The sequence below is a fragment of the Protopterus annectens genome, chromosome 2.part2 (genome assembly GCF_019279795.1).
Source record: "Protopterus annectens isolate FY-2018-M chromosome 2.part2, PAN1.0, whole genome shotgun sequence".
Lineage (NCBI taxonomy): Eukaryota > Metazoa > Chordata > Ceratodontiformes > Protopteridae > Protopterus > Protopterus annectens.
The window spans coordinates 584,797-602,188 of NC_056730.1; the positions used below are offsets into that span (position 1 = coordinate 584,797).

The 17,392-nt window shown below is 33.9% G+C and overlaps 1 protein-coding gene across 1 annotated transcript in view; it reads left to right on the forward strand.

The window, feature by feature from the left end:
* The window catches only part of LOC122796058 (3-hydroxy-3-methylglutaryl-CoA lyase, cytoplasmic-like), a 616,655-nt gene that overhangs the window by 511,145 nt on the left and 88,118 nt on the right, over positions 1-17,392 (forward strand). The window contains exon 4 of the mRNA XM_044064522.1: positions 4,040-4,165. Within this exon, the coding sequence (XP_043920457.1) occupies positions 4,040-4,165 (126 nt within the window). The remainder of the gene's footprint in view (positions 1-4,039; positions 4,166-17,392) is intronic.

Here is a 17,392-nt window from a genome sequence, read left to right on the forward strand (position 1 = left end):
AAAGTGATAAGTTGAAACATATCCAGCTACTATTAATGAACAGTTACCTCAACTAATTCACATTCATCCTCCTGTGGTAAAGCCCAAATGCAGCATACTTTAGTCTTGGTAAGTATGTGTGATTATGAGCATGTCTAATCAACACTCTACAATGGTTTAATCTCACCATTCTCACAAAACTAACCAAAGCCCTACAAAAAGTGGTACCAGCTCAACAGACCATATACCAGAACACCTAGGATGACATTCACTTTTGTCAACATGGCTTTAAGCACACATTGCACTTACTACTAACTTTCTTTAACTAGTGCAGCGATTTCAAACATAGAAAATGTATTTTGACAGGTGCAGTGTTTAATGGTCTTAAGAGAACATAGGATTCCATCTCCAACAGCCACTTTTTGATCTACATTCCATTAGGTATATGGCATATGACTGCTCTGTTTGTTTAGAGGGATAAAGCCTTGGCTAACACGCTGGTAACCTAGGTTTGAGTTGCAGCTCGGAAATCTGCTTGACTTGGTCAGGTAGATGAGGCATTGCCTGATCTTCTTTTTCAGGGGGTTGACTGGGGTTTTGGGCTGGTCAGTGGCTACATCACAAAACCTGATGATGATACAGGAGGTATGAAGAAAAACTGTTGCTGCAGCATGTGAGTGGGGAAGAAAGATATGCTGTAACAAATACAGGTATGCTTCTGTCACAGAGCCATCACATGCCGATCTAGGTAACATCCGTGTGAGGTAGGGTTTAAAGGAAAACTCCAATTGACCACAGAATCATGGCCCCAAGATTCTTCACTTCTCTGCCGGTGAAGACAGTTACCAAATAAATGAATTAGTAGTTAATTGGAGTTTTCATAGCTTGATGGACAGGACTCAATCACTGATGGATCTTGCTTAGGGTAGCACCCGATGCAATGGCTGACTGGAGTAAAGAAAAAAAGAGCAATGGGAAAGATGAGAAAATTGGGACAAATCAAATGTAAGGTATATGACATATGACCGACCAATCAAAGTATGAATTGCTGAACAGTAATGCAAAAATTTACACAACCTAAACTGTGAAAGATAGATCACCTCAAATCTAAATGTTCTTAAACAATTCAAGGTAGCTGTAGTCCTGCAACACCTTTGGGTTCTCCCTGTCATCCACATAATATACATATTTTTTTCTCTGTACAGTGACTCTGTCCCAGTTTTTTGTTTTCCTAAATCCTCACCTATTTTCCAGTTACAAAACTACTGAGTTGTAGTACCCAGCCTAACTTGTCCCCTATCCCATTTCTCCCAAAACTGAGCAAATTCTTGGTGAAAGCAGTAGCACTGAAAGTCACCATATATCTGAACTGCTATACCTACCCTACTTCAATATTTTCAACATGGCTAAATCATAGCGTAATTACCCTTCACTCTATACTCACCTTCATCAACATGTTCTTCAACTCCTCCTCGCTTTCATCTGTCAAAGTTGCATCGCTTTCATATCTGAAGTTGTTAATATTTTTCCAGGGCATTTTGGTTCTGCCATTTGATTTATTGGATCCAGCATTTCACATGATATATTTGATAACATAGTAAATAATCAATGTGGCAATATACGTACAAATTATATATTCCATATTCTGGTTCAATTGTCACTTTTTGGTCTGCATACAAATTTCTTAGGAAACGATTAAGGTGAACTGGTATCCACTTCTATAAAAACATTACAAAGTTTGTTATGGTCCTCACAATCAAAGGCTTTAGAATAGTAGATAAAGAGGATTATACTTGTGGGAGCTGCCATGCTTTCTCTGTTACGTAGCTGATGGATGCAGTTTGATCTCTGGTGTCTCTACTTATTACACCAGTCTGTAGTTCTTGGACTTCAAGGTCTATGTATTGTTGGAATTAACAGTATCTTAAGCATTACCTTGCTAACATGTGCATGTTTGATAATTCAGGCACTCTACGGTAAGAATAAACATTACTGGCAGCATTTTGAAAATTAGTGAACTAGAATGGACTAGAATTGGTCATTTTACATCTGATAATTATCAGATATTATACTGTAGCCAGGAATCTCGCAGATGAGATGGAGCAGTCCTTATAATCAATAAAAAGGGTATCGACATCAGTGCTCAGTTACAACCCCCCCAAAAAAAACAACCCAGAAGAATAACGTTAATCAGACTCCAAAGCAAGGCATACAAAATTACAGTGGCGCAAAGTAATGGAGAGAGAAGGTGCAGCCACACTGGGTGCACAGTTCTGAACCTCCTGCTGATTTACTGAACACTTCTGTAACAGACTACTCACCGAAAAGTGAAATGGTTTCCTAACAAAAGATGTGCTGGGTTCTGTATAGATTTACACAGAGAAAATAACTCTTTTTCTTGTGGAATTGTCTGGAAATAAATATCTGCATTCAGTTGCATATAAAGAGCATATTACATTGGTGGTGTTGTTGAAGATTGCTAGTTGGCGCTATTCCTGGAATAGCAGTATGATAAATTGTTAATGGCTATTATTCTTCATAGGCCTGCATCTGTGAAATTTGTTGTACTGGGACCATGATATATAAAAGTCAGACAAAGCCATTTGTAACTTGCATTTTGAAATGTATTACTATGAACTACTCCAAGCCAGACAATAACTGTAATAAAGTGCTATATGACCTGTTAAACTTTATCACCATATGTTACTTGCCATCATATGTGTTGCATTGTTTCCTTGGGTAACTGCAGTTTATGTTTGGGTTTTCAGAGTGCACAAGTGTGTTGTCACTTTATTGAATATATTACATGAAATCCATCCTCTAGGCATTTCCCATTGTGCAGCTGTGGTGAAATATCAAATATAATGAAGCACAGAGTTTTGGAACCTTTACTACAGAAAGATGTATATGCTTGGAGGATGCTGGAAAGTCTGAATGGTTATCAAAAGGGCAAACTGCCAGAATGTCAGACATCAATATAAATTGGTAAATGAGGCAGCTGTATTCATTAGAGGTTAGCAGTGATTAATGACATGATGAATAAATTAATCGCCATCATTCTCCAAATAAAATGATCTAGAAAATGACCCTTTTCACTAGGAGATTTCATCTTCCAGCACAAGTTTGCTTTATTTTTATGAGATTCTCTTTCTAGTCTTACTCTGAATGAATAATAACATCACTGAGTGAACAAGTATTGTTCACCTGGAAAAGGTAATTATTTGCTTAAGGAATGTTTACATTCAATAATCTCGCAAATTCCAAAAATGCTATCTTTTTTTCTGGAACAGGAAGAGCCCATTAGTTAAGATGAGGAAAGATTTAAGTGAAAACTGATATGTGCATGCTTATTAAACATTACAAATTCAGTACTGGTAGATCTGTTATATGCAGTATGCAATGAGCAAACACTACCACTACAGTAAATTAACAATTCTAAAAAAAAAACATGATAATGAAAACTGCTGCAAAGAATGACTTACTTAACTGTGCAATGAGGACACTCAGAGAAACTCACAAATATTCTATAGCTCAGACATGAAGTGCCTATCTTCTGTTATGGAAAGATTTTAATTAATATGATATATGCAACCTAAATTTATTATCAATTTCTTTTAAGTAATTCATCCCATGTGTATCATTTCCTGCAATAATGCAGCAGATTGGACCAAAAGGTGCACAAAGCAGCTAATTTGTCACACATCTTGCAAACCAGGTGTCAGCATTTATAATTAATAACTGATATTCACTATTATACTATATTATAAACAATCCATAAAAAACAATGCCCTTTTCACTTTTATGTACTGCATTACATCTACTTGATAATGGTGTCTGCAGCTGTAGGTTGGTCCCTCCACTGGCATAATTTCAGTCTTCATTATTAAGCCAAGCTTAAACACAAGTGCTAAACAATGATTGACCGAGCACAGTAGGCAGGAAGTTGTTCAGATGTATGAGTTGAAATAATGATGTAAAGTGACATAAAAAAATGAAGAAGACCTAAAATCTGTTTTGTTTTAAAGAAAATGTTTTGTTTTCTTTATTTTCTGAATTTCAGATGGGAATCAGCACTGTGGACAGTTCTGTTGCAGGGCTTGGTGGATGTCCTTATGCTGTAGGCGCCTCAGGGAATGTGTCCACTGAAGATGTCCTGTATATGTTAAATGGAATGGGTATAAATACTGTAAGTTTGTAATTTTTGTTTTCTTTGTAAATGTATAAGCATATCTGAAGAACTGCTTAGGTGTTTGGTATGATGCAGAAAAGCTAAAACTACAACTTAAACAAATATGAAATTAATGCAATGTTCAGTCTGTCAGTCATACAGATAACATACATAATGAAAGGTCAAATATTTTCTTTGAAAATAAACATTTTATTTTTTTAGCTTTAATTAATTTTATCAGTGCAGCACAACCAAATGTAATAATGTATAAATGTGCGTGTGTGTGTGTGCGTGTGTGTGTGTGTGTGTGTGTGTGTGTGTGTGTGTGTGTGTGTGTGTGTGTGTGTATGTGTGTCTACATGTCTCTGTGTCTCTGTGTCTGTTTGATATATATGTACCTCTCAACACCTTATTACAAGAATCTGGACAAAGTCTTAAATAATGTGTGGACAAATGCCCAAAAATAGGGATAGATTTTATATATTGCTCTTATAAAGTTATAAAGTTACTAGAATAACAGGATTTGTGTTAGCATGCATTTTCTTAATGATATGAAATCTAAAACTCAAATGTATATCATTATTTAGTGACTGATCCTCAGTAATTTGCCAGAAAAACACAAATTTTATGAGGAACAGACCAAAAATATGAGGTAAAAATCTGGGCATTCTGTGAAAATTTGGACAGTTGAGAGGTATGTGTGTGTGTGTGTGTGTGTGTGTGTGTGTGTGTGTGTGTGTGTGTGTGTGTGTGTGTGTGTGTGTACGTGTGCATGCAAGCGCGCCCGTGTGTGTGTGTGTGTGTGTGTACGTGTGTTTGTATTTGCCATTCTCTAAGTGCAGTAATGATCGCCCAGGTTGGCCTGATTATGGAAATAATGCCCTTTCAAGGGTGTTAAGGTTCACCACCTGCAGTGTCAGTCCTTACAACACCCTTGGGTATGTGTCATTTCCCTGATAAAACCCACACTATCAGGCATTATTGCTTGCTTATCTCTGATCTGCTTTTTAATAATGATATTTGGAAGAATAAGCTGACTTAGTGGTCACGTTACTATAACATGGCTGGTGCAATTTCTGTTTAGCATGGAAATTATTAACATTTGCATTGTGCTTTATTTGGTGGGCAGTTATGCAGCCTTAAAATAATTAATTCAGCACTGCCTTCTTACATTATACCTCATATCAACTTTTTCTCCCTGCATCACTGCCAAAATAATATATGCATTTGCATGCCTCCTTTCTATTACTCTTACAACTGTCATTTCTGAGGTTCTCTGGGTTCATCTTCCCATTCCTGTTTCATTTATTCTAAAATAATGTATTATTTTGTGGTTTGTATGGAGATGGTAATGGGTGAGTGGAAGAAACATAAGACAATATCTCAAAAATTGAAAGGATGAACCTTTATGAATACTATGCAAATGATACTTCCATACAGGAAAGGCAATCTCAAAATTAATAATTTATACATAAAAATATTAATTTGCTTTAAACAATAGCATAGTCATAAATAGACTACATTAAATTAAGAAACTACTTAATTTACTAACAGATCTTGTGACTAAAACTGGGACCTCATTTTGATTTCAAAAGCTGAAAGCATTAATGAGGCTTTCTTTAACTGTATCATAACACCGAAAGGGCAAATTTGTCAATGGAACATATTTGGGATTAACAATGATATAATTACCAAGCCATAGAACATAGTAAATGTGCTTGCAGAAAAAAAGAAGTTCTGCTAGCTTTAAAGTAAGCAAAGACATATGTCAGAGTCCTTCGGATATTAGGAAAGACCTCGCTTAAATAACTGCTGTCATAAGTAAAAAGAAAATTTAAAATTGAATTTCCAAGAGACTAGATAACACACAAACAGGCATACTTGTTATGTAAAATCCATAAATACCTGGATATCATGGGGGCACATTACTGAACATGGATTCATGGGTCTATACTAAGCTCTTACAAGCTTAGCCAAGCTTCTCAAATGTATCAGCAAGTTTTTTGTTTGCTTCCTAGAGACTATTTTAAGGTCATATTTTAAAGGTTATATGTAAGCTAGAGCATGGTTGTACAAACATTTATTGTCTACATCTGTCCTTTAGAGACATAGGTACCAGACCAGGGATGAAGTTCTCATGTCATATCCACTAGAGTTTATGCCTGGATATGGTTAGGGAAGTGCTCTGCCTCACCTGGATGGAAGCCTGTTCCAGGGAAGAGGTATTGTCTGAGACACATACTTGTTCTTCCAATAAGTCTTATTTACATCACAGACAGGATTTATGTCTCTGCATTGGGTAGTTCTGGTACTATTTTTTTTGTAGAGATGCAAACGTCCATCAGAATAGGAACTAAGGATGCTTTGAATGTCAAGCGCCCCCCCCCTTCTATGATATGTCGGAGGCAGAGTATAGGGACAGGGCTTTGAGTCAATTCTCATAGGACATGTTGTTTATGCTCTCTACTTTTTTTTCTCAAAATATTTTTTTTATTTTTCAAATACATTTGACTGAATTCCATAGTATTTATACATAACATCTCAAATAACTATGTACACTATTTACATTAGCCTGACACTATAACAGATCTTAATGTATAGTTACTTTATAAGTATGTCCAATCCATTATCAGAGTGTCTGATCAATTACTGTATAGTGTCAATCAACAATAAGACTTTTCCCCAAGAGTTGTGGATAAATGGCTTTGGATAAATTCTTAGTTCTTTAATTTTAATTTCCAATAATGCTGTGGTCTTCAGTAGGCTGTAGAAGTCTTCCAAAGATGATATTGTGTTTGTATTCCATCTTCTACATGTCCTTGAAATTGCAAGTATAGTCCATGCTAGATACATGTTTGACCTATTCAAATGAGGACCTTTGTTCACATTTAATAATATAAGAGCTTTATTTAAATAAAATAATTAATTAAATAAAGCTTGTTGAAAGTTATTAATACCATTCCAAAATGGCTTAATTTTAACACAAAGAAAATGTGGTTCCAATCTGCATTGTGTACTTGCTCACATCTCCAACATATTCCTTTTATGGAAAAACTAATTTTATTGATTCTGTCTGGGGTTAAGATTACTCTGTGTAAGCATTTCAAATTAAAAACATTTCAGTATTGTGTAAAAGATGTATATTTTATCGATAATAAGATATTTGTTTTAATATTTTCAGTTAACTGTATTGAGTGCCCTTTTGTTATATACTTCCAATCTGAGGTTTTGGGTGTAGTTTTATAGTTTTTCAATATTTTGTAAAATTTTGAAATACTGTTTCCCATGTCAAAATCATTATATATGATTTCATATATGCATTTCATAAATTTAGGTATTTCTTTAAATGAAGAATTGTTAATTATTGTACTCAAATCTTGTGAATATGACATAATACTCTGTAAAGTTAGCCAGTCCTGTTGTGGAATTTTGTATGTTCTTTTTTTATTTCTTGCATATCTAAAACTTTTAGTTCTTTGATACATTGGAGCCAACAAACAAATCCTTTCTGTTCCCAGGAATTAATCATTTATCTATATATTTTATGTGAAAAGTTCTTTGTGACTATAAATGGTGTTAAAAGATCACGCCAGATTTTTTAATCTATATTTGTATTAATAATTTTCCTAAATGAGTCAATATAATAATCAATCATATGAGTTTTAATGGGTTTAGTTATGTTATATTGCATACTAAACATAATATGTGTCATGGCAAATTGCTGTAATCTGTTATTTGAAATTTTTTTGTAAATCAAATTAATTTATTGATATTACAGTTAGTAATTCTTTCCAATTTGCAGAGTAATTTTGACTTATCCAATCTGAGATTGTTTCAGATACTGATGCTTTTATATATGTTTCTATATCAGGAAAGTTTAATCCTCTCTGTTTCCATGGTCTGATATGATGTATTAAATCTATTCTGCTTCTTTTGGGAAACCATAAAAATTGTATTAGGCATGAATTTATTTATTTAAGTATATTCCTTTCTGGTAACAGTTGTATTGCCAAGGCTATATAAAGGATCTTGGCTAGTAAAACCATTTTTATTAACTGTAGCCCATCTTCAAATGTTAATATTATTGTTCCATTTTTCCAGAGATTTTAATTGTATTGATGATATTATTGTAATTTTTTGAGACTAATTCATTATTATCCTTTCATAACTCAATTCCTAGATATTTTAAGGAAGATTCTTGTTTTCCTATGATGTGATCCACCTTAGTCTGCAGTACTTTTTTTATTTAAAAATAAACATTTTGATTTTGATTTATTGAAATGGAGTCCTGAAGTCATGTGAAATTTGTCAATTAATATATCTAATTCTTCTAATGTCTCTTTTGTCTTCTATAATGTTAGTTATATGTCATCAGCAAATAGCATTACTTTAGAATTGTATTGTTCATAAACATCTATTTGTTTGATTTTTATTGCTACGAACTGAATCTGTCAATATTTCAATAGCCAGAGCAAATAGAATCGGTGACATGGGACATCCTTTTTAGTGCCTTTTGTTATATGTATAGATTCAGAGGTAAAAGGACCTAAATTGATATACACTAGATTATTTGTATATATATTCTTTAGGAGATGAACAAAGGATGCGGGGAATTCAAATAGCATTAGGATTTTGAATACATAGTCCCAATTTAGGGAATCAAAGGCTTTCTCTATATCTAAGCCAACTATGAGTGTTTCTTTATTTTCTTTATTAACATAATCTATAAGAGAAATTATCCTTTTTAATATTGTCATGTGTGTGTCTATGATATATAAATCCAGTTTGATCATTATTTATTGTTTTGGATAGTGGTATTTTCATTATATTGGTTAATATTTCATAAATATCTTATAGTCATTATTTAATAATGATATAGGTCTATATGAGGTACAGAGGTTTGAGGATTTATTTTCCTTTAGGATTGGGTGATTAAGGAATATCTCCAAAAGAGTAGTATTAAATCTTGTGACTGAATTTCTAATACAGTTTTATGGAAGATTGATAATATCTTTGAAGGAAAAAGTGTATATATATTTCCATAATTATGCCATATATACCTGGAATTTCATTATTTTTACCCTGTTTTATTGTATCTGCAATTTCTTTGTAGGATATGGGTGCTTGCAGATCTAGTTTTAATTTTTCTGTTTTTTTATATTAGAACATTTTTCCTTTAGATTTAATTGATCAATTTGTATATTTTCTTTTTGGAAATGTTACATACAGTGATTTCTATAGGCATCAAGAGTGTCACCTATATCCGAGACATTTTTTCCCTTTCTTTTCATGGAAGATACTTTTAATGTTAATAGCTTTTGATTGTATTTTGATTCTAGTTGATAAATTATGTAGATATTTGGGAGAAATGGCCAATGTATTAATTTTTAGTTTTTCTAAATCTAAACTAGTTATATCTGTTAGAATTCCATTGTATTTGTTGTTTAATACTTCTACTTTCTTTTTCATCTCCAAATTTTGATTTTTTTTCAGCTTTTACTGACAAAAGTTTGGATTGTAGAGCTAATAATTCAGAATACCATTCTCTAATTTTTTTATACCATGTTAGGGTTTTACCATATATGTAAGCTTTTAGTGAGTCCCATATCATTATTTTATTTATCTCTGTGGTGTAATTAATATCTAAGAAAAACTGTAATTCAGATAATAACCAGTGTTTAAACTCTTTAATGTTAGTTATATAAGCTGGAATTCTGGAGTTAAAAATTAATAGTTTGTACCCACTTTGAAGGTTTAGTATCAATGAACTGTGGTCTGAAAAGGGGCAGGGAGTGATTGAGAAATCAATGATTTTAGAGTGTAAGTCATGGGCAGCAAATATTTTATCTATTCTAGTTTGGGTACCAAATCTGTGATCTTGATTGGAAAACAACAAAGATTTATCTTCTTTAAATATGAAAGTATGTACAAGATGAAATGATTCTACACACTTGTTTAAAGATTTTGATACAGCAGATGTACGCAGCAGTCTTTTATTTGTAGTTTCAGAAATATCAAATATACAGTTAAATCTCCTCCTAATATTAAGTTGCCTTTATAATTATTGAAAATAAAATCCCAGAGTATTTTTAACAGTTGCTGTTCCAATGCTGGGAACCATTATAGATTGCCTAGGGTCCATATTCTGTTATTATATTTAACTATTACTAATGCCATAAGGCCTTCTTTATCTTCATACTTGTAAATGATTTCTGGGTTAATCACATTTGTTTTCCATAAAATTGTTACTCCTTTTGTCTTTGTCTTATTAGTGGATTGCGCCAATGTCATATATTCCTTAGGATTCCATTTGTAATTGTCATTTGTTTTGAAATGAGTTTCTTGAAGGAAGACAATTTGTGCTTTGCTCAGTTTTAAATATTTCAGTAGATCTGATCTCTTGCTAGGATTGTTTAAGCCATTGGTATTTAAAGATGATACAATTAAATCCATCTTAGGTTATTTAGACAACATATTTTTTGTTTTATTGTTACCATTAAACATTTTCCTCTGATAACTATAAAGTATATGTTTGAGCTTTTAAAGGAAATTATTAGCTTTATACTTTGCATGTTTACCAATAAAGTAATGTTTTGTTCAGGCATACTAAAAATGTTTTTGTGAAATAACAAATTTAAATTAATAAATGTTAACAAAACTAAGATCCGCACTAGCCATGGAATGAAAATCATTCCTAATCTGATGGATAAACCTAAGTCCATCAGGTTATCATTCATACCTTGACAATCCAGAACATCTGAGCTCCATAAAGTGAATTATCATATGAAGAATATTTCTAATAGGAATAAGCAATATTTATATTATTTTGAACAGATATAGCATTATTGTAGATTAGATTGAATTTTAGTACAATATAAATGTCTACTTATTCTATAAGCAATTAATATTTACATGAAAAATAGATGACAAGCAATTAAATCATAGTAAATTAGGATGTAGCATATAAAAAACCTCAATAAAAGATTATAGCACCCAGTTATTTAACATATTCACTCTTATTGATGAAGTTTTTCAAAACGTAGTACTTAATATAAATAGATGGTAATAATATTTATACCTAATGTTTATAATGCAATGTATTTTACTGGATATATCAGAAGTTATATTTCATTGTTTGCCAGCATTTAAGTAATCACTTTGTTTCTTGCTAATTTACTTAAAGCATCAAGTTTACTTTATGTGAACATTAATAAAAGTTAGTGCATTTTAATTATCAGTGCATCCCTCTTCCCCCATTTCCTACACATAAGGATTTTCATATCTGTCATTTCTTATTATAAAATGAGTGATATTATAGGTTAAAAACAACAAATTCACTTATTGTGATTAATAATTACAAGTTCTCTTTCCATATTCATAAATTGCCATTTTATGGCATATACTGAAAGTTTTTAGATGTAAATGGCAACATTCTATTTTGTATAATCAGCAAAGGTTAAACTGAGTGATTATTGTCACTTTAATACTATTTGTTCAGAATGTGATTGTTACATTCTGTGACATTCCTATTTCAGGATTCTATTGTTTCCCTCAAACAACTTTGTCAGTTTGATGTTATGTATAAAACATTAGTTACCTTGGTAACCACTTATATATGGTCAAGACAGGTTACAAAAACTATAATTCAAGTTAAAGCAATTACATGACTTGTTATGCATATTGACTTGTATAAGAAAATCATCATGCTTCCCCCTTGATGTTCAATGTAGTGTATGTCATTTATGACAAGTTAAGACAGTAGTGTTATTATACACAAGCCCATGTTATTAAATCCTGTCTTTAATATCTAAATTCAGCAGACTGCTTCATCGTATATGACGATTGTATATTTTATGTTTACTAAAATCATACATTACATAACTATTTTGTGTGTTTTTTTTTTTTTTGGCTGTTGCTTAGTTATTTGAGAGACCACAAGCTATAATGCTTATTCTTATTATTAGCTCCTTCCAAGCATGTTTATACAGTCCATAGACTTTAAATTATGAGAACCTTCTAGTTTCTTATTTGTTATAAGTATATTTCCATCTTTGCATGCACACATATCAGTACTTCAAGCACAGGCAGCAATGCCCACCCAGTTTTGCTAGAATACCATTCACTAGTTCATGTGGTGTGTTTCCACGCTGTTCTTAAAATATCCAAACCAATATTTGTCCTGTTCCATTCAGTGGCCACTCTACCAGTGAACCACTCAACACACCTTCCATTCCCACAGGTATTTCCATGAAGGAAATCTGATAACTCTCTAGAAATTCCCAGCAACCCCAAACACCCCTAGAATCAGCTATCCCCATATGCCCAACATGTCCGAGCAAACTCACCTCCCAGACCACTGCAAAGGGTACTGCACAAAACTAAGTACTCTTAGTCTTTCACAATAACCCAGACTTCCACTTTTATGCAAGTCCTTAATGTTTTTGGACCAAAATACATTGTAAATATAAAATTGTGTATTTTTTTTTTTATCAAGAATCAACTTAATGAGCTAAACGAAGTGTTGGGAGACCATCAATATGTGTACCTGTGGTTGAAAACAGCCCCTTTATTGTTTTTTTTAAACCAAAAACTTCATTGCTGAGAATCATCTTGGAGGCTCCTCAGAGCCATTAAGCATTATAGTCACTCTGTCTCCGTTACCATAGCAACCTGGGAGCATCTGTTTCTGTTAGTCTGTCTGTGTACTGCATACCAGAGGCTCATGATACACCTGAAGCAAAGCTTCACTTAACTGCAACTTCAAGCCTAAATTCCTTCCCCTTCAGTGAGGCAGCAGCCAGGAAAAGAACAGAAAGCAAACAGATAAAAAAAAAAAAAAACTCCCAACAAGCTGCCACAACAAGAGAACACATTCTTCCAGCCTTCCCACCTCTCACTCAGCATATGTATAAACAATCTATTCTCTGCCAAAATATCCCAAATCACAGTTTTATCCACCCCCTTCCCCTGTATCCAGGCTAAAACACCAAATGTCTCTTCCTAATACACAAGAATCAGCCTTGATCACTAGCCGCAACCCTCAGCTTTCTGGAGACGAAAATGGCAACATACAACAGCAGCATCCACACACACCATGTCAGGCTTAATCAAACAGCACTCAAAGCTATGATACCTGCCATAATTGATATTAATTATGTTTAGACAGAATAATAATGACATTTGTACTAGCTGCCAGAAACAGCTGCATCCATGCACACCATATCAGGATTGATCAAACAGCACTCGAAGCTATGATACCTGCCATAACTGATATTAACTATGTTTAGACAGAATAATGATGACATTTGTACTAAGAGCTTGCTACTATTATTTAACCATCATATACATGACATTTCTAAATCATACCTTAAGTGAAGAAGGCATTAGTCTCCATGACAGCATTTTTTTTCAAAACACTCTACTGTTACTGCTATTATATATGATGTTAATTTCTTACATTTGAGTCTGAACTCTGATGAATGGTACCTTGTTGAATTAGTTAATTAATTACTTAAATTATTATAATAAAATCAATGAAAAATGAACAAGATAAGTATTCATTGAGTTCAAGTAGGGGAATAGAAACTTCTATGTTTGCATTATATGTTGCCTTGTTTGGCTTATATATAATGTAAATAGTAACCCATCTTGACCTACCTTTGTTTGTGAAGAATTATTGGACTCTTTGAACATTCTGAATAAATAATTAATGTTTCTCAGTTGTTTAAGAACCCCTCTTTTTTAAAATAAATACATTTGACAAGGGATGTACCATATCAGTTGATACTTTGAGAGATGTAGTTGTAAGAATTATTTTTTGGGACAGCTATCTTGGAATCAGTTTTTTTGTTTCTTCTTTCTAGCATCAGTCCAAGAATTTGTTTATTTTATTCTTTTAAGAGTAGGGGCCATCCATTCCATTTCTTCTTGGATAGACACTATGTTGTTTTTTTGATGAATATAATAGCTTCTTCTAAGTCATTAAAGGTTCTCATCTCATTGGCAAAAATATTTTTATCTTGGCTGGAAAGGCCAGCTGTGCTTTAATGTTGTTTTGTTTCAACAGTTTTATTATTGCCCAGACTTTTTTCCTTTGTTCTAGTATTCTGGAAGAACAATCATTGTTAAACCTTATCAGGCTTTGATTGTATGTTAAGGATGATTTTCTCCAAGGAGATTTTAATATGAGTTCCTTGTCCAGAAATGAAAGAAATGTTATAACTATGGATCTAGGTTATGTATTTGTTGAGTTAGAAGATGGTTTTCTCAGTGCTCTATGTGCCCTTTTAATTCCAAATGAAAGTCCCTTTTTCAAGTCTAAAAATTCAGGAATCCAGGTTGTTAAGAATGAAATAATGTCTTCTCCTTCAGTGTTTTCAGGCAGACCAAGGATCCTTATGTTGTTTCTACTTTCCCTGTCTTCTAAGTCATCTATTTTGTTAAGTAGCCATATATTTTGTTTAAGCAGAAATTCTTTTTGGAATTCTTCCTCTTTGAGTCTCCCTTCAGTGTCATTTAGAGATGTCTCTATATTTGTTATTTTGCATGGTGTTGTTGTAATAGTTCCTTAAGAGTATCAGTATGTTTTTGAGAATTTAATTTGAGGTTTTCCAAGTCATTTTTAAAGCCATCCATCTTCAAAGATAGTTCCTGTAATGTAGATGTCATCAATTGCAGTTCTTTTTTCAAAGCAGCATCTGGATGAGAATTCCTTGAGTTGTTCATAATCAGTTACTCAATGTATCTCCAAGTTAGAAAACCAAAGAAACCGTGTTGGGTAAAACCTTGGTGCAGAAATAAATCCAAGTAAAAAGTAAGAGATGCACCAAGATAATACACAGCAAAACGTTTAATCACAACAAAGTACAAGGTGGTAAGCGCTTTCACAACCGAAGTTGCTTCATCAGACACCACAGTAAAAAATGCACAGGTTTAAATAGATATCTAATATCTCCAAGTTACTTGACAGGAAAATTTTTGTATATCTCCACCAAAATTGATATTTACATAGTTTAGTAGTTTATCTATAGATTTCTGACGTTTTAAACTTGAAAATAATAAAATTTTCCTATATTATTATACTAGCTTATGGAGCTCTCAAAATTCACTGCTCTCATTTGGCCATCTAGGCTCCGTCCCCTCTATATTCTTTTTGTGAGGAACCTCCCTGGATGTTCCAGTTCTTGCATGTGCTTGGTCAGGTATCTACTAAAGGGGGCATTGTATTCCATGATGGATCTAATGAGGGCTGCATACAACAAAATGATAACGTCCTTGGACTTGGATGCTATACCTTTGTTTATATGTTGAACAATATAGAATGATTTCATTATGATATTAGAAACCTGTGGTTACTGTCTACATATGCCTCCAAATCCCTGATTACTGTGTCTACTCTTAGGAGTGTGATGTCAATAAGGTAGTTTCCTAGGGTAGATGACTTTCCAAAGAGTATTATTATACACTTGTTTACCCTGAGTTTTTCACCATGCTTCCTGCACCAGTTATTGGTCTGTGTTAACCCTTGCTGGCATATATTTGTTTGCTGAGGGGATTCTATGACTACTCCTAGATTGCAATCATTAGCAGACTTGGTCAACCAGATACACTTAATGTTAGTTATGACTTCTGAGAAGTAAATGCCAAAAAGGAGCAGATCTAGCATAAATCCCTGAGGGATTCTGCTAGTGATGAGTCACTTTGTGGAGGTGGAGTCCCCTATCCTGACTTTGTGGGTCTTATCTGATATCCAGCTGGATATTCAGCATGTAACTTTAGGGGTTTATGCCTAATTCCATGAGTTTGTTTACAATGCCTTACTGAGGTAGTCTGTAAGTTGCCTTGGTCAGATCAAGGTAAGTGGTATGCACTATTTTGTCCTCCATTGCCTTGGCGAACTTCTCAAAGGAGTCTAACAGGTTAAGTAGGTAGTGTTCCCCTGACAAAACCAAACTCAGCTGGATCCAGTGTCTGCTGCTATGTCATTATTTATCATTTCCATGATAATTTTTCTATGGCTTTGCATATGAGACTAGTCCGATGTATAGTTTCTGGTATATATTGATGACCTACCTTTGTGCAGAGGGATGACAGATGCAGTTTCTGATCCATGCAGTACAAAGCCTGACTGGAGGATCTAGTTGAAAAGTGACTCCAGTGGTCCTGACATGTCATGTTACATACTAGTTAGGAGGCATCCTGCAATATTATTGTTGGCCTTGGAAAAGTGCATTTAGGACCTGCTCTCTAGTGACAGTTGGAGAGTATGTTTGATTGTATTTCTTGAGCAATGGCCAGGGGGGAGGGGGGTAAAACTGCAGCTGAATTTGTCATTCAGTAGATTTGCTATATTTTCTGGGTCCATGTAGGTGGCTCCATTTATTATTAGCTTTGCACACTGTTGTGCACTACCTTTCAGTTGCAGACATACCTAAAAAAAGCTATTTTTGGCTTGGGAGGCTATTCTTTCCTCAGACTTGATTTGGTAGATTGATTTGTCCTTGAATTGTTTGTTTAGATTGCTGGTGGAGTTTTTATCCTGTCAAACATTGCATTTCCTAACTTTTGCCATGATCTTCTTCATTTTGCTGTGCAACCTATTTATGTTAGGATTCCACCAGGGTGGCTTTTTTTGAGGGGTTTGTTCTGGGCTTATTTCTGGTGGGCACAGCTGCTTCAGTGCTTCTATTAACATGCACAGAGTTTCTATGAATAATTCCATATAGGCAGTTGTTTTCTTTGGATTTGGTGGGACGTGAAGTTTAGCCAGGTTATCGCTTAATAACAGGAAGTTTGCCTTAGAGTAGTTCCTAACTGCTACTGGGTTAACTTAGCTGGTATTATAGGTTTTATGTTTATTTCAAAGGAAACAGCTTTATGGTCTGACCTTGCCAGAGACGATGCTACATGGGAGGCAGCATTCTCCTGTGTTTGTGAGGACCAGATCCAGGATGTTTATGCCCCTAGTGGATTATCTGATATGATCCAGGGTGCTTATCTTTACAAAGTAATGAATCTTTGGCTCTGTATGTTATAGGTCATGTATGAATCCCAGTTTACAGTGAGGTAGTTAAGGTCGCCCATGAATATGGTATTGAATTGAATGAAGAGTGTCTCTAATACATCTAGGTATAGGTTATGAGTTTTGTGGGCCATAGAGCGGGACCTGTAGCTTGCAAGAATATAGCATGGGGTTTTGCCTATAGTATTTGGACATGGAGAAGCTTGAGTGCATCATCATGTTTT